General features: G+C 47.6%; 2 protein-coding genes across 2 annotated transcripts; both read right to left on the reverse strand.

Moving 5' to 3' along the window:
• Positions 1 to 2,556: 2,556 nt before the first annotated feature.
• Ivl (involucrin) lies at positions 2,557 to 4,200 on the reverse strand. Its single transcript, XM_051157626.1, has one exon. It carries the CDS (start codon positions 4,190 to 4,192, stop codon positions 2,747 to 2,749), a length of 1,446 nt encoding a protein of 481 aa, XP_051013583.1. The 5' UTR covers positions 4,193 to 4,200; the 3' UTR covers positions 2,557 to 2,746.
• A 12,547-nt stretch (positions 4,201 to 16,747) lies between these two features.
• On the reverse strand, positions 16,748 to 17,134 carry Smcp (sperm mitochondria associated cysteine rich protein). Its single transcript, XM_051157637.1, has one exon. The coding sequence runs from the start codon at positions 17,132 to 17,134 to the stop codon at positions 16,748 to 16,750; it is 387 nt and encodes a 128-aa protein (XP_051013594.1).
• Between the last annotated feature and the right edge of the window lie 294 nt (positions 17,135 to 17,428).

The raw sequence follows: 17,428 nt of genomic DNA on the forward strand, positions 1-17,428 counted from the left end.
TCAAGACCAGCTTGCAATCTATTGAAATAGTTCAGACGAAAATGATCGTCATCCTGAGCTTAGGGGTGTACAAGGGAATTATTTAATCCTGTTATTATTACTCAGGAGAGAAGATTCCTAAAGAAGCAAGCGCTTGGGCTGAGTGGGGATGTAAGGGCTTTCTGAATGCTTTTCCGTCAACTGAGTTAGAATGCCTGTGGACACTTCGATGGGGATGTCTCCGATATACCCTCATAAGAAATAGCTGTAGTAAAGACAGCTTTATATAGCTTGAAACAGACTGCCAGGATGATATGGCTAAATGGCCAAAGGCGAGTAAGTTGAGGTGTTAAAGGCAGGTAAGGAGAGGTTAAGGCCCCAGGAAGAAGAGCGCTCAGGGTTTTGATATGAATGTTGGCAGTAAAGGTTATGCAAGTGTCAATGTGTCAAGGAGGCAGGGTCCTGAAGGAGGACAACAGCTGTGGTGACTTCTGACTGGCCTTTGTCTATCCTACTTGGCATTTTCACCCCCCAGATGCTGTTAGTTCAGCCTTTCCCTCCTTTAATGACCCCGTCATTTTCTCTTCTGAGACTCATCTAGAGATTGCCCACTGCCCCTTACATTGTCCAATATTCTATCATTTCCCTCAGGTCTTCTCGGGGCAGGCCCTGGACTCTCAGAAATCATGAGGACATTCTTCAGTTGAAAACCCAGGATGGAGAGTCTCAGGGTATTTATCAGAACCCAGACAGAGCCTTCAAGCATGCTAGGCATATTTCTGGTTCCCCTCCTCTCATGAGGCGTTAGACTGAGATGAGAAGCAGAGAGCTGCACCTGCTGTTGAGTAAGACTTGCTGCTGCATGACTAGTCCACAGTGGTATTGAATTAAAATAGCTAAACCACCATAGATAAAGCTTCTATGCCTGACTGGTGTGCACTGAGTTTGTCTTTGTGCTTTATGAGAAGCTGTTGAATCAACAAACAGTAAATGGGACCTCATGAGTCTGAGAAGCTTCTGTAAGGCAGGAGACACTGTCAAAAGAACAAAGCCACAGCCTACAGACTGGGAAAAGATCTTCACCAACCCTTCATCTGACAAAGGTCTAAGTATCCAAAATATATAAAGAACTTAAGAAATTAAACACCACCAAACCCAATAAACCAATTGAAAAATGGGGCTCAGAATTAAACAGGATTCTCAACAGAAGAATATTTAATGGCTGAGAAACACTTAAAGAAATGCTGAACGTCTTTAGTCATCAGAGAAATGCAAATCAAAATGACTCTAAGATTCCATCTTATACCCATAGAATGGCTAAGATCAAAAACTCAAGTGACAGCACATGCTGATGAGGATGTGGAGAAAGGGGAACACTCCTTCATTGCTAGTGGGAATGCAAACTTGTACAACTACTTTGGAAATCTATCTGGCGCTATCTCAGAAAACTGGGAATAAGGCTTCTTCAAGACCTAGCTATTCTACTCCTTGGAATATACCCTAAAAATGCTCCAGCACACAACAAGGACATATACTCAACCATGTTCATAGCGGCCTTATTCATAATAGCCAGAACCTGGCAATAGCCTAAGTGTCCCTCAGTAGAAGAATGGATAAAGAAACTATGTTACATTTACACTATGGAATACTACTCAGCTATAAAAAAACAAGGAAATACCAAAATTTGTGGACAAGTGGATTGAGCTAGAAATGATCATAATGAGTGAGTTAACCCAGAAACAGAAAGACTCACGTGGTATATACTCACTTATAATTAGACACTAGCCCAAGACGCATGTCACATGAAAATCTTCACTTACCAGGAGATTGGGATAGTTGTGAGGACATCCTATTGGGACCCTAGGTGAGAGAAGTATGGGAGAATGGGGAAACAGAAAGATCCAGAGGGTCCTAGAAACCTATAAGAAGAACATCATGATGGGCAGATATGGGCCCAGGGGTTCTGCTCAAACTACTGCACCAAGCAAGGACAATACTTGAGTAAACATAGAACCCCCTTCTCAGATGTAGCCAATGAACAGGACATTCTCCAGTTATGTGGAGAGCAGGGACTGACTGGGACGTGATCTATGGTGACCCATATTTGACCACTTCCCCTTGGTGGGGAGGCCTGGTGGCACTCAGAGAAAGAATAAACAGGCTACCAAGATGAGACTTGATAGCCTATGACCATATAGTGGGGGAGGAGGTCGCCCTCAGTCATAGACATAGGGCAGGGGAATAGGGTGAAAGTGGGAGGGAGGGAGGAACGGGAGGATACAAGGTATGGGATAACAATTGAGATGTAATCTGAGGAAATTAATTAAATTTAAAAGAAGAAGAGGCTGTTGGGTATGAGAGACAGAAGCTAAACTACAGAATCACAAGATTTATTAGATACTGTGTATAGTCACAGATTCCGCCACAACACTGGGAATGAAGTCAGAGTCCTTACACCAATGACAGGCGCCCCCTCCCCTCCATTCATTACCCCACCCCCCCAGGACCTGGGAAGAGGCTCTGATATCTAAGGTTGGTATGGGCTCCTTGGGGTGGATGCTAGGTCATAACATCCTGTATCCTAGCCTGTCACAGACATGAAGAAGGCCAGGGCCAGGCAGACTCATGGATGCATAGGCCAGCCAGGGACCTGAAGGAAGTGTGGTAGATGGCTCTCTTTCCTTATGTGGGATGGTTGGAGAGACTTAGGGACTCTGGGATGGTTGCTTTAGTTTTGGCACCACTGCACTTCCTAGTTGTGCTGCTATTACTTGGTAGTGGGCAAGTCTTCTCCCTTCACTAGCTGGATTGGCTGAGTCTCTTGGACTTGGTCAATGGTTGGTACAACTTGCCCCATCTGCTTCTCCTGCTGTGTCAGGTGCTCTGGTGGTTGCTCATCCTTTCTTACCAGTTGCTTGCCTTTCTTTACTAGTTCTCGGTCCAGCCGCTGGTCCGGGAGTTCCTTCTTCCGTTCTTGGTGTGAGCCATCTAGCTGCTGCTCCCTTGGGACTTTGTCTTGCTGAAGTGACCGACGCAGGAGTCTTGGTCCTTGATACCCTTCATGCTCTGGCTTCTGCTGCTGCTGCTTTCCCAGATCCAGTTCTGGCTCACGCGGCTCCTGCTTCTGTTTCTGATCATGTCCCAGGTGCAGTTCTGGCTCGTGCGACTCCTGCTGCTTTCCCAGATCCAGCTCTGGCTCATGTGACTCTTGCTGCTTTCCCAGGTGCATTTCTGGCTCGTATGATTCCCGATGCTGCTGCTTTCCCAGATCCAGCTCTGGCTCAGGCGACTCCTGATGCTGCTCCTTTTCTGGCTCCTGTGATTCCTGCTGCTGCTGGTTTCCCAGGTGCAGTTCTGTGTCTTGTGACCGTTGTGACTGCTTCTCTCTCAGGTGCAGTTCTGGCTCACTTGACTCCGGAGGCTGCTGCTTTTCTGGCTCAGGTGACTCCTGATGCTGCTGCTTTCCCAGGTGCAGTTCTGGCTCACACTGCTTCGCCTTCTGGTGTTGTCTCTGACGCAGCTCCTGCTCTTGTGGTTCCTGTTGCTTCTGCTTCTGTCCCGGGTGCAGCTCCTGTGCCTGTGGGTCCCCGTGCCTCTGCCCCACGTGCAGTTCCCGTTCCTGTGGTTCCCGTTGCTTCTCCCGTGGGATCAGTTCCTGCTCCTCAGGAGTTTGCTGCTGCTGACCCAGGTGCGATTCTGGATCCTGCAGCTTCTCCTGGTGGTGTCTCAGATGCGGCTCCTGTGGTGTCAGTATGTCTTGCTGCTGCTGCTGGTGGTGGTGGTGCTGGTGGTGGTGGTGCTGCTGCTGCCCCTGTTGTGGCCTTTTCACAGGCAGCTGCTGCTTCTGTGGTCTCTGCTGCTGCTGGTGCTGCTGCTGCTCCTGTGGTGGCGGCAGCTGCTTCCTCAGATGCAGCTCCTGCTCCTGCAGCCCCTGCTGCGGCTTTTTCACAGGCAGCTGCTGCTTCTGGGGTCCCTGCTGCTGCTGGTGCTCACACACTTGCTCAGACAGCCCCTTCACAGGGGTCGTGCCCTTCTCCTCATGTGTGAGGGGGCCTATTCCTTGGGTCTCAGAGAACACCTTCTGGCATTGTTCATGTTGTGGAGCTGGTTGCTTTGGTTGTTCCTGCTTGGCGTGGGCTGGGGGACACACAGTCTTCAAGGATTCCTGAACCACAGCTGGGCCAGTCACCGGCACTGTTTGCTGCTGGGACATCTTGGAAGTTTCTGTAGCGCAAATTGAATAAACAGAAAAGTCAGAGCGTGGCTGAAGGCAAGGGGAGCCGAGGAGCTGCGGATGGTACTGAATACACACAGTGGCCCTGCTTCTCGTTATCCTTACTCCTGACCAGGGCACTCCCCCACTTCCTCAAGCTGAGGTTCCTGGAAGCAGAGGAGAGTGAAGGGTGGAAATGGGGAGGGCAAAGAAAAGCTGTCTCCCTGTGAGCTCCCGTGGTCACTACAAAGGTTCTGCAAGAACGGGCTGGCTGTTGATTAGCCTGCTTTTGTCTAGTTCCTCCCTGGAGCCTAGAATGATGAATTCTGGGATTATGTCGCTGTGGGAAGGACATGTTAGAAAAAGAAAGGTCTCACCGAGGACCTCAGAGACCTGGAAAGCTTACAGGCTGTGCTGAAAGGGACACAGGGATTGCCGCAGACTTGGACTGGAGTCACCTAGCACGTTGCAGGCCCAACTCCCAGCAACCCACCGGATTTCTGGGCAGCTCCTTTAGTCTCTCTGGGTTTAAGAATTGTTTTCCCCCTCTGAACAATTAGGAGGTTGGCCTGTTCATCCTGCGAGCTCCTTTCTTCCTTGACCTTCTGAGTGTGAGCTGTAGCCCCAGGGCCAGGGGTGAGGGAGTGAGGGGCTGATGGAGGGCTAGTGAGAACTGGAGCTTGCTGTGACGAGTCTTGTACTTCTAATAGGATTTTTCCAGCTCCTGTTCTGCCTGGGTTTCTCCATACAGAAAGCACCACAGCAAGTTTCCCTCTGCACACCTACCTACCCACCCTCTCGGGGGATAAGCAGTCCAGCTGAATCTAGCCCCCGGAGCAATGTCCACACCCATTGGAAGCCTGCAGCTCCAACTAAGGTCGGTTGCAGGGCTGACACTCACCAGGCTCACAGAAGAAAGAAGGTAGAGGCTTCCGGCAGAGTGTTGAGCTAAGCAGGGACCAGGGCTCTCTTTATATTGTCCCTGCCTAGCCTCTTTCTCAGGTTAGGGGTGGTGGACTGGTTTCACCACTCCAGTTGGTCAACTTCCTCCAACTCCTTTCTGAGTCACCTGGTAACTTAGGCAATCTACCCCCCTCCTCCAGGGCTCCCTCCCCCCTCCTCCAGGGCTCCCTCTCCTCTCCTCCAGGGCTCCCTCCCCTCCCCTCCTCCAATGTTCCCTCCCCCCTCCTCCCGGGCTCCCCCCTCCAGGGCTCCCCCCTCCTCCACGGCTCCCTCCCCCCTCCTCCAGGGCTCCCCCCTCCTCCAGGGTTCCCTCCTCCCTCCTCCAGGGCTCCCCCCCTCCAGGGCTCCCCCCTCCTCCATGGCTCCCTCCCCCCTCCTCCAGGGCTCCCTTTTCCAGCTCCTGTCTGACCATGGGAGTGTGAGGGTAGAGATCATCTGACCGGAGCACAAGAGAGAAGAGGAGGTGAGAAAGGGCTCATACTTTGTAACCCCAAGCAAGCTTATCTTCCAGGCTCTACGGGTTTGGCCCGATTTCTGCATTGGGGTATCCATTTCCAAGGGCATGACATAAGCAGCTTTGTGTTTTAGGGACAGCCAGGCCAAGATCTATGGTAGGGCAGTATAAGGGGTCACTTCTCAAGAGCCATGTGGTGGGAAGTGCTATTGAGCCTGTCTGTACGCAGCGTCTATACTCAGAACATGCCATGACTTGAATCTGTAAGGACATAAACAGTGGCTTGGGAAAGGTCAACTACATGGACGTGGGTAGCATACATAGTTCCGTCCGATGTATGCCAGGGTCTGCCCAGCCCCACATCATGCCCAAAACTGTATTTTCCTAAGGATGCTGTCCTCATAAAAGCTCTTGGTTCACTCCAGGAGAGGGAAAGAGGAAAGAGTAGAAAACAGATATGGTCAACTCATTGCATTTCCTGATGATAACCAATACTTTCTATAATTAATTTTTGGAATTGCACAGCATACAAGCTTAGAACCAGACTGTCCATTGCCATCTCAAAGCACTGTCTTTCTTCCTCTCTCTCTCTCTCTTTTTCTTTCTTCTTCTTCTTCCTTCCTTCCTTCCCTTCTGGTGAGGGAGGTGGTTCTAAACAGAGTTTCTCTGTGTAGTCCCGGTGGCCTCCAGTTAAAAGATTCACCTACCTCTGCTTCCTGAGTGCTAGGATTAAAGACATGTGCCATCGTTAGAAAATGTTTCTTAAAAATAGATTAGAAAACATTTTAGAATAGGAATTCAAGCATCACCTCTGCCCCTGCAATGCTCGTCATGACCCAGCGTGCATCTGATAAAATTCAAAGGCCCCGACTTTTGTGACGTGACACATGCTGCACCCTCTCTGACTGGTGCACTGCAACCTCACTCCAGATCCTCAGGCTCCAGGGCACATCATAAGTGCTTTGCCTCAGGGTTGCAGTTCTGCTTTCCCTGTGCCAACAGGCTCCTTTCCAGTGCTCTGATATGTATTCAGGCTTGGGTGGAAATGTTCGGGTCTGACAAAAATACTCCTCTGACTAGCCTAGCTATGGGATTGTCCTCTTTTTTAATTAACTAACACAATTAAGTTATTTTATTTGAATTTATTCAAATTTTTATTGTTTGTCTATTCCGCTGAAAAACAAGTTATATAAGGACAGAGGTATACTGGGCATGTTTTCCACTGTCTCAAGAACCTGTCAAAGTCACCTCACACACTAAGACATTATTAGTATTAGTTGAAGGAATGAACGACAGCAAACTAACTTCATATCTAGAGATAAAAAATTTCTGATAGCTCTAGATTTCTAATAATTAGTCATGCTAACTCATCTTCGTGTGCGTGGAAATGTGTGTGCTAGCAAAACCGAGCTGGATTGTGTCTTATTTCCCCTTTAACGCTCAGTTAACAGCTTATTTTATGGAGCTCATTCATCAACACTCTCTTATTTTGAGTTAATACAGAAAAAAAGAAAGTAAAATAATGGAAAGATAACGCCTCATTTTTAATTAGTTTTGAGAATGTCCTCCCCTCTGTCCCACTTTCCTGGTAAGTGAAGATTTTCATGGGACATGCCCCTTGGGCTAGTGTCCAGATATAAGTGAGTATATACCATTTGAGTCTTTCTGCTTCTGGGTTAACTCACTCATTATGATCATTTCTAGCTCAATCCATTTATCCACAAATTTCAGGAATTCCTTCTTTTTTAATAGCTGAGTAGTATTCCATAGTGTGAATGTACCACAGTTTCTTTATCCATTCTTCTACTGAGGGACACTTAGGCTGTTCCATGTTCTGGCTATTATGAATAAGGCCGCTATGAACATGGTTGAGCATATGTCCCTGTTGTGTGCTGGAGCATCTTTTGGGTATATTCCAAGGAGTGGAATAGCTAGGTGATGAGGAAGCCTTATTCCCAGTTTTCTGAGATAGCGCCAGACAGATTTCCACAGTGTTCCAGTTCCCTGTCTTGATTACTGTCTAATCTTAGTCTTACGCAGATCTGTTCACAGTGCTGGGTTCACCTTGTTCCTGGGGGCTCACTCTTCAAGCAGATAGAGGCCTTACGGGATCCCTCTGTCCCCTAGACCAGTTCACCAGACCTTCTCTATTCCCAGAGCTCTCCTGGAAAGCCTGAACTATACTATTTTCTATACCCCCACCCCACGAGAAGAACTAATCGAGCTTTCTCACATGGGCACTGGTGTACTTATGCTCCACTTCTGACCTCCATATGGGAGGAATCTGTTTCTCCTCAACCTGTGACAGTGCCAGGGCAGCAAACTGTGCAAGGAGTCGCGCGCAGTCTTATGGGTTTCCTAGTGGCTCGGTATCTGCCAGATCTGCCTCCCACCTTCTGATTCAGACGACAGTAAGGACTCAGAAAAAACAGTATGTGTACATGAGGAGTGTTTGACCTCTGGGCAGAGCTAGGGGGTGGGAAAGAAGGCAAAGGCTAGAGCCTGGGAGCATTGTAGTTGCAGGAAGGTTGAGGAAGCCCCAGACCTCAAACACGTAGAGGCCCCATAGTCTGCTCTTAGATTACCCAACTCAGGGACTGGAAATGCATATGTATAAGGCAAACCCTTTCAGCCCCATGCTGTCTGACTGACTTTATAAGTCTCAGATCCTTGTGATAAATCCAAGAAACTTCCCAGTGCTGGCTTAATATATTGAAAGTGAGCTCTCCCGTAACCCATGCAGTGGCCTTGACGCAGGTTTTCCTCAGCTCTTTTAAACCCTGGCCATTTTTCTTCTAGAGGCAGAAAACGCCCGATTTATCTCTCCTCCCTGGCAACTGGTTTTACTTGTGAGTTATTTGTGTGTGGTGTGGGGCGAAAGGGTTAACCATGGAAATCTATTGCCCTGGAGGGCAGTAGAGATGTTGGGAATAGCTCTTCATGAGTTTCTGTCCTGGGACTGTGATGAAGGATGGTGCTAGGGAGATGATTTGGGCCAAGAGATCTCACAGTCCTATCTTGCATGGCTGTGCAGCATCTGTGTGTTATTGTCCAGTGTAGAGAAGCTCTGAGGATGCTGTCCTCCTTTCCTCTGGTCCTCGGTGCACTGTTTCCTGTATCATCCCTCCACCTGCATCCTGCCCTGCCTGTTTCCTTTACATACCTAGGGTCTTCCTCGCCTGCCTCTATTGCCTGCTAACCCTGACCCTGTTTTCTCAGTTGCCATTGTGCCCTTCTTGTCTTTGCTAGAGAATAATTCTGAGGGAGAGACAACACCAGAAATTGTCACAGGACTGGTTCTTTCTTTCTGGACATTGGGGTGCACCTACGTGAGTCCTGCTTTGCTCTGTATCGCATTGTCCGGCTGCCCTGCGTTGGCCTGCTGCTGAATTGTCCATTCTCAGCTCACGCTAAGTCTCCAGTGTTGGCCTTTCCTTTTGAACACCGTCTCTATGGAAGAACATTTCCGGTTTTGCTCTTGATGGAAGCAAGAGCGAGAACAAGGGCACGGTTGGGTACTGAGGAGAGAAGAGAACTGAATTGGCAACGAATAAATCAGTTTTTGGAAACTTGCCTTTGAAGAGTTTGGAGTGCTGCTGCTTCTTCCAAGAGCAGCATTTCCTGTGCTGGGGTCCATTGCCTCCTGGACAGAAATGAGGATGCAGTGAGTCTGTGCTTGGGCTAGACTGGAACCCAGATGCCCTGGGTGCTGCGCTGAGGGCATCTCTGCCCCATCAGGCTTCTTAATATGGTTTAGTCAATGTGACAGGTTTTACTACATGATATCAGAGACATCTTCTAAGCCCCATAAGTCAATCTTTTACCAACAGCATAATAAATTCTGGATTCGGAAACAGTGGCACATGCCTTTAATCACCTCTAATCCCAGCACTTGAGAGGCAGAGGTAGGTGGATTGCTGTGAGTTCGAGGCTAGCCTGCTCTACAAAGCAAGTCCTGGATAGCTAAGACTACACAGAGAAACCCTGTCTCAAAAAAACAAAACAAAACAAAACAAAAAAAAAAAACTAAACAAACAAACAAACAAAGTAATTGGTTGATTAATTCTAGATTATCTTGGGAAAGCACCAGTTTGCCTGGCTCTAATTCAGCTCAACCCCCCTTGAGGTGACCTTTATTGGTCCTGAGGATAGAGAGCTGCATTCCTTGGTGGTTCTGGTGCTGAGGCTTAACCTAGTCCAATCAGGATGACACCTGGGCCAGGAGTCCCACTCTCTGAAAGTGTTGTGTTTGTAAGGAGGACCCAAGCGCCTCTGTAAGTTGCTGTGAGAGCTTGGTGAGGTAATATGCTTAGCACCTGACTGGCACTCAGGACACAGGCTGCTTTCTTTTTGAACATCATTACACATGTTGGTTGGTAGTCATGTAGTAAGGAGTAATGCCTAAGGGAAAGCATTTGAAGGAAACAGATTTTTAGAGATTGTAAGAGTTTATTTTCTTATTTTTCCTTAAAAATCATGAGGATTTTGCCAGGTGTAGTGTAGCATGCTTTTTTGGTAATCCCAACATTTGATAGGTAGAGGCGAGACAATCAGGGGTTCAAGGCCATACTCAGGCTACATAATAAGTCTGAAGAAGAAGAAGGAGGAGGAGGAGGAGAAGCAGAAGGAAGAGGGAAGAAAGAAAGAAAGAAGAAAAACCAAACTAAACCAATAAGAACAATAAAAACAACAAGACCCTATGAAGCTCCAAAGAGGTACACTGTGTCAGAGAAACCAAACCGCTTGCCTTTTCATTTTCAAATCTATCTAATCTGCCTCCTTCTGGGCCCCAAGTGACAATTAGCACATCACAGAATACCGTGTTATCTTTCTTTCTCTAATGGAGTCTTGTGTGCCCACAGTGGGGTAATAAAGAAATTAAAATGGATTTGTATTCCTAGAGTGTGATGGGACATGGGGCCTGGGTGGACAGAGAAGAAATAATGATTTGGGATTAAGGTTTGATATAGGAAAAGATTCCAGACAAAAGAATGAGGGGTGTAGGCAGAGTCTGGTATGACGGATGGGTCAGGAAGGATGGAAAGGGTTGTATCAACCAGAGGGAATGAAGGAATGGGCTGGTGGATGGGATAAGACATACAGGGTGTAAAGTTTTGGGGTGTGTGTGGACAGACATGACCTGAGGAGTGGGAGAGGTCCAGGGCAGTAGAGAACAGACAGCACATGGCTGGGCCTGGAGTATAGAATAGAGACTGGGTGAGGGGCACAACAGGGGTACGAAAAAGGCAGGCACAGGAGAAGTCCAATCATACAGCTTTCACCAGCAGAAGTCTTCAAGCGTCAGACAAATAAACAGAAGTAGGTAGGGACTCCAGTTTAGCCCTTATTTCTTGCTAATTGGGGTGTGTGCAGGGGGCACCTGATCCGGCCACAGCTACCTCCTGACTGGTTAATTGCTCTCAAAAATTACTTCTGATGCATGTGCACGTGTGGGTACGGAGGAGATCCGGAAATAATGCACGGTTCTGGAGTAGCCTGTAGCAACAGCAGCTGACATCCTTGCCTCACTTTGGTCCTGGTGAGCCTCTGGTGAACATTGCCCAGTATGGCCCTTTCCTGACCCGTCTATTTGCTCTCTGTATTTGCAGATGATTTGTCACGAAGCCACCCAAGACTCTTGGTCTCCAGGTGAGTCGTTCTGATGCAGGGCAGCAAATCAGCCCATCAGCCTTCCTCCCCCGCTCATGTACACACCCTTCAAACCGGGTCACCCAGCCAAGACTTTACGGGGCCCTGAGTCTTACGTATGCCAGGATGCTAAGGGCCCTGGTCTGTCCTTCCAGACTGATGGAGGGATACAGTCCTCAGCCTCAAGAAGCCTGGTTTAGAAAGGCCCTGCTTCTGTTCTAGGGCGACTTCTGGCCTAATAAAGTAGCAGAGAGGGTTGTAACTCAATGCCACACTGAGAGAATACTCTGTATCCTCGGACCCAGGCCTGAGGAAGTGTTCCTTCGGGACATTCGTAAGAAATAAATCCTCGTAAGCCTGTTTATCCCAGCCACTCTTATTCACTATCTCACTTAATCCCTTTCATATTACAGAGGAGGAGGCCAGACTCCACAGCATCTGAGCCTTTGCCAGCAGTCTCACCACTAGCAAGTGGGTTATTTAGATCTCTGCTCCCAGTCCTTTGCTTCCACTCCTGAAATAGATTTGTCATTAAGTGTGCTGGGGCCCATCCTGAGTGGCACCCAGGACTGCCATAGAGAAAGACAGAGCTACTTGCCGCCTGGCATGCAAGGTGGAAAGTGCTGGAACAGCTAAAAGGCCGTTTCCTACCATTCAGGTTTTACTAGAAAGCCCATGAGAGCAAAGCAGGCAGCAGGAGGATAGAGGTCAGGGTGTTATGGGGTGCTGGCGAACCAAACTCCCTCCCTCTGACAAGTATTTGCTTGCTCTGCTCCAACCCCACTCTCCCCTCACCCCATCCATGCACTTCTGCCAGACAGCTCAGGCCCAGTCACCTCTGAGGGACCTACTGCCATACTGTGAGTACTAAGAAAATGACCCCTTGACTCAGAGACGGTGACACAGAGACTCCAGAGGGGCCCTGGGAGGCAGAGCAACCGGGGCAGGCCCTAGGTTTACTTCAGACACTTTATAATCCTGTTCCCTCTCCTGGAATCACCTTTTCCAACTTCTGCCTAGCGACTGGATTTTCTTAACTGCCGTTAACCGACAGCATTCTCGAGCTTGTGTTCCAAGGCCCTAGCGATCCAGCATTAAGCTAAACAGGGAAGCATCTCTCCTGTGTGAAAGGTTTCATTCCCATTTGGCAGGTCAGCAATAAGTAAAACAAACACAAGACCAGACACTGACAGCAGTTTAAGTGCTATGTATTTGTTAGCCCGTGTAGAAACAAACGCACCAAGAAAAGCTTGTGAAGTCCAGGCGCTGAAGAGAGACTTTAAATCGGATAGTCACAGAAAGGTCTTGGGGAAAAAAAGGAAAGTCAGCACCAGGTGAAATGGAGGAGGAAAAGGAGATGGTGCAACAAACAGTGCCAGACAAGAATCTTATGGAACCAGCAAGAAGGCTGATGTGACTGGGCACACGTGTAAGTAAAACAGGGTCAGGGAGGGAGGGAAGGTGGTGAGTGTGGGAGATCATGCAACATCTTCGGGGTTTGCAGTGGCAGAAATGAGAAACAACAGGGCTGTGACACCTCCTGACTTGACTTTGAGCGCATCTTTCCGGCACGAGCAGAGGCAGCCGGAGCAACAAGAAGCAACTGCATGACTTCATGAATATCTCAGAAGCAGGGTGGTATCGATAGAAACAGAATGAGTCAGATTACAGGTGATAGTTAATCCTGCCACAACAGAAGCAATAGATGAGATCTAGGTGGCAAACCGACGACGATGGAAACATTTTAGCCTCGCCTGATAGGAGAGAGCTGTCATTAACAGAGCCAAAGGGACTACAGAAGGGCTGAGAAATCTCATCTGTGAGTTATGGAGCAGGCCAAGTTTGAAGTTCCCAACAGAGACGCGGGCAGCCGTCACGCGACATTCAGAGGTACAAACCCCGAGTTCAGGGAGAGGCTTGTGTTACAGACATGTATTAATGAGGCATCTGGCTGTGAATTATATCTGAAGTCATTATCTAAGGTGACGTAACGAAAAGAATGAACCAGAGGGAGAGGCTGGAAGACTGTCCGCACTGGCAAGTGGTCAGGGAGATATGAAGGAAGTCAAGGCAACCGAGAGAAGATGAAACCACGGGCAGTCAGTTAGGAAATGCTGCAGGAAGATGGAGGGGGATGTTCTAGAAGGAGCCAGACCATTGTTGAAGTTGCGGGGGCAGATGTTGATAGAAAACGCTATGCTGAACTTAAGAAAGTCAAATCTACAGGAGCCGAGGCCAAGCAGGGAGTTCGATGGCTAGTGGGTAGCAGAAAGAGACGTTGATCAGCTAGCACAAAATTCCAGGTCTGAGTAAGTGCTGAAAAGCTCAGGTACAGCAAGGCTGGTGGTGATAGAGGTGCTAATTTGAATGCAGCAATCATTTCACAACGTACACGCAATACGAGGTGATCACATTGTGTGTTATTGAGTATACATAGTCCTACTGAATATCTTAAAAGATAAGACTGGGAATGCCTGTCGTGTTAGGGAATATGGAACTTGCTAGAGACCTTGATGAAGGCAACCTGTGATAATTAATCTTGACTGTCAACTTGGCAGGATCTGCACTAACCCAGGATAAAGTTTCTGCACATGTCTAGGTTGAGTTAACTGAGGAGGAAGACCTACCCTAAATGTTGCTGGTACAGTTCTGTGGGCTGAATGAAAAGGAAAAAGTGTCACTTCTCTCTCGGCTTCCTGTCTACAAAGGCAGTATAACCAGATGTTGCATGTTCCAGCATCTGGGAGGTCCCCAACATGATGGGACATGTCACTGTAAGCAAAACTAAACCTTTCCATCCTTCATTTTTTTCTCAGACATTTTAATCACAGCAATGAGAAAAGTAACTAATAGCCTAAGGTGGATGCAAGAAAATAGCCAGATTGGAGTGGAATTAAGAGACAGTATAGACAAAAAAAAAAAAAAAAAAAAAAAAAAAAAAAAAAAAAGCCACATTTTCAAAACATTGTAAACAGAAACAGTTAAATTACTAACTGGCATCATTGTCTTCTTCTAGTTCTTTTAAACCCTGCTTATATTCTACCAGGAAGCCATCCCTGGCAGACCAGAATGTGCTAAAGCTGTCTAAAGCCAGCAGTATATTTTGCTAGCAAGTGGTAAGTTTGTTTTAATATTTATATAGAAATTCAAAGAATCTAGAAGAGTTATAACAAGTCTGAGGAACAAGACAATTTAAACTTCACATAGCTTTAACAATTACGACATTACAGCAAATAAAACCTTAGTATCACAATAGACAGATTGTACAACAGAGAGAAACTCTAATAAACACGACTAGCTGTTTTGGGCAAAGGTGTAAAAGCAATCTGGTAAAGGATAGCCTTCCACAGATAGTGTTGGCACGGCTGGCTGTGCACACCGGCCGACTCACAACACTCCACACTTCACAACATGTGCAAAAATCAAATGTTGAGGAGAGCACAAGGGAGAAAAATTTTACCATCATTAAGAACTTAATATTTTTCTTTATTCTTCAGAACTTCATACAAGTATATAATGGAATATGGCCAGAACTGTGCCCCATTTTCCTCCTCTCATTTCCTCCAATGTATATCTCCCTCTCAACAACTTCCTCCTCCTTTTCCTCCTCCTCTTCCTCCTCCTCTTCTCTTTCTCCAAGTTCAATTCATGCCACCATTATATGCATTGGTAGAGGGACATCCTCTGGAGTGCGGGAAACCTACCAGTGGGAAGATGCTTAGATCAATTCTTTCTCCCTCTGTAGCTGTCAAGTGCCAATGGCACCTCATTAAGGGGTGGGGTCTAAAGGGCGTCTCCCTCACCTATGACTTTCTCTCGTGCAGTGCTTGAACAAGTAATCATAGTTTCTGTGAGCTCATGACTGTTATAGTCATGTGATGTCCCAAAGACAGCATTTCACTGCACTCCTCCACGTCCTGCAGCTTGTACATTCTTGCCTCCCCTTTGGCCTTGGCTGAAGGAGAGGTGGTTACAAAAATTACCCATTTAGGGGTGGTTACTGTGTCTCGTATTTTCAGCATGTTGAGCAATTATGTGTCTTTGCCTTGTCGTCTACTGAAAAAATGAAGCTTCTCTGACAAAGGTTGGAAGTAGATCTCCAAGGATAAAGATAAGTGTTTAGAACACAATTTGACAGTATGGCCATTTACCAAAGTGACAACAGGGGGTTCTACCGTAGTGCTTATGAGCTTCTTAGCCAAGGACTTTTGACTGAGATTATGGTACCAGGCATGAAATTTCCTCCTATGAAGTAGACTTCAAATACAATTGGTTACCTCGTGACAGGTGTGACACTACTGCACCAGTGGACACATCTTGACGGGCAGAGACGCACTGTAGCATGCAGTGTCCAATTCTGAATAAAATCGTCGATGTCCTTCCTCCCTCAGCAGCTTTCAAAGGTGACATTTCCTCATTAGTTTGGGGTTAATTTCTCTGTACAAAGTGTGTGGTACCATCAAGGTAACCCAGAGCAGTAACAATAACCTGTATCGTTTTGAGAACCTCTGCAGGCATTTCATGTCCTGTGCTGCAATTTACCTTTAGTAATCCATGTGTCCTGTGACATTGTCCATCCTTGCTTGGTAATTATTTTCTTATTTAATTTTTAAAAAAGATTTATCCACTTTACATCATGATCATAGCCCACTTTCCTCTTCTCTTCCGGGTCCCACCCGCCATCCATCTTCCCTCCTGTGCCCCATCCCTAGTCCTCAGAGAGGGGGAGCCCTCCTCCTCTATCAACTGACCCCAGCCTGTCAAGTCTCATCAGGATGGCCTGCATCCTCTTCCTCTGTGGCCTAGTGAGGTACCCTGCCAGGTAGAAGTGATCAAAGAACAGACAACAGAGTGCATGGCAGGGACAGCCTCTGCTGGCAAAGCATGATAGGATACTGTGATCATCCCAAGGGCATTGTGTGTGTGGGGTGGGGGGAAGGGGGCTGGGGGGGGAGGAGGGGGCAGGGTTGGTCCAGAATCAAATGTTCTTCTACCTGAACATTCCAATTTGAAGTGAGCCACCGCAGGAGCCAGGAATACCGCTCAGCTCAGTGGTAGAATTTACAATCTAAGCAAAGGCCCTGAGTTCCAAGCCATGGTAGCAAAATACTAACCAACCAACCAAAACTCAGGAAAAAAAAAGTTTTCTGTCTGGCTCTTAGGGTGGTGCCCAGCTTACTCAGTTAGGCTGGTGAGGCAGCTTCACATGTAAATGAGAGGAGAGACAATGTTCTTTTTTATTTGCTCTTTTATTTCTGTGCTATCTAAATGTCAGGCTCACTAGACAAGATGTTTCCAGCTTTTTCTACCTTCCATTTCCAGTTGCAAATAGTAGCCTACGGTTGCGTGCAAACGGTTTCCTATGGTTGGGTGGAAATGGCAGCTACGATTGGGTAGAATTGTTGTTTGGCGTGGCAACCCGCATCCTTAAAACACAGTCTTAGCCTACTCCCACAGCCTTCAAGGAAGGGCCTGGTGTCGGGGACAGTCTACTTGCTTGTCTTCTTGTTCCAGCCGCCGACACTTGGAGGGGAGTCCTGCGCTTGGGAGCCCTTCTCCTGAGTTTTGCCAGATGTGGTATCAGAGTCTGACTCAGCCTTGTCCGCAGCACAGCAGCTGGGTTGAACGCAGCAAGGGGGAGGCTGCGGGCAGCACGTGCACTTTTTCGGGCAACAGGAACATTTCTGCGGGCAGCATGGGGGTTTCAGCGGGCAGCATGGGGGTTTCTGAGGGCAGCATGGTTTGGGTGGGCAACACGGTGACTTTGGGCAGCAAGGTTTCTGCGGGCAGCATGGTTTTGGTGGGCAGCATGGTTTTGGCGGGCAGCACGGAGGACTTGGGGGGCAGCACTGGTTGTTTTTGGATGGTTCGCTCATCTTCTTTGTAGTTGGGAGTTCCTAGGAAAAATATTGAAATGATGACCTGAAAGTATACTTTCACCACAGCCTGCCTTGACCTCCAAATCCATCTAAATCTTCAGGGTGGAAACCAAGACCTCAGTTAAGCACTGCTGGGCCCCTCAGAGGCCACAGCTCTTCTCGGGTATCTGTGTCTCTTTCTTACTAGATGGCCATTTTCCAGAATAAAGAATGTAAAGATCTGTATGTATCGGATCGTTCTGTGTGTGGCTAGCGGCAGTGGGAAGACACTAATAAGGCAGTGCTCCTGGT

The sequence above is a fragment of the Acomys russatus genome, chromosome 15 (assembly GCF_903995435.1).
Source record: "Acomys russatus chromosome 15, mAcoRus1.1, whole genome shotgun sequence".
Lineage (NCBI taxonomy): Eukaryota > Metazoa > Chordata > Mammalia > Rodentia > Muridae > Acomys > Acomys russatus.

Excerpts from the sequence above, each read along its gene's own strand:
- Ivl (XM_051157626.1), bottom strand. The coding sequence starts at position 4,192 with ATGTCCCAGCAGCAAACAGTGCCGGTGACTGGCCCAGCTGTGGTTCAG.
- Smcp (XM_051157637.1), bottom strand. The coding sequence starts at position 17,134 with ATGAGCGAACCATCCAAAAACAACCAGTGCTGCCCCCCAAGTCCTCCG.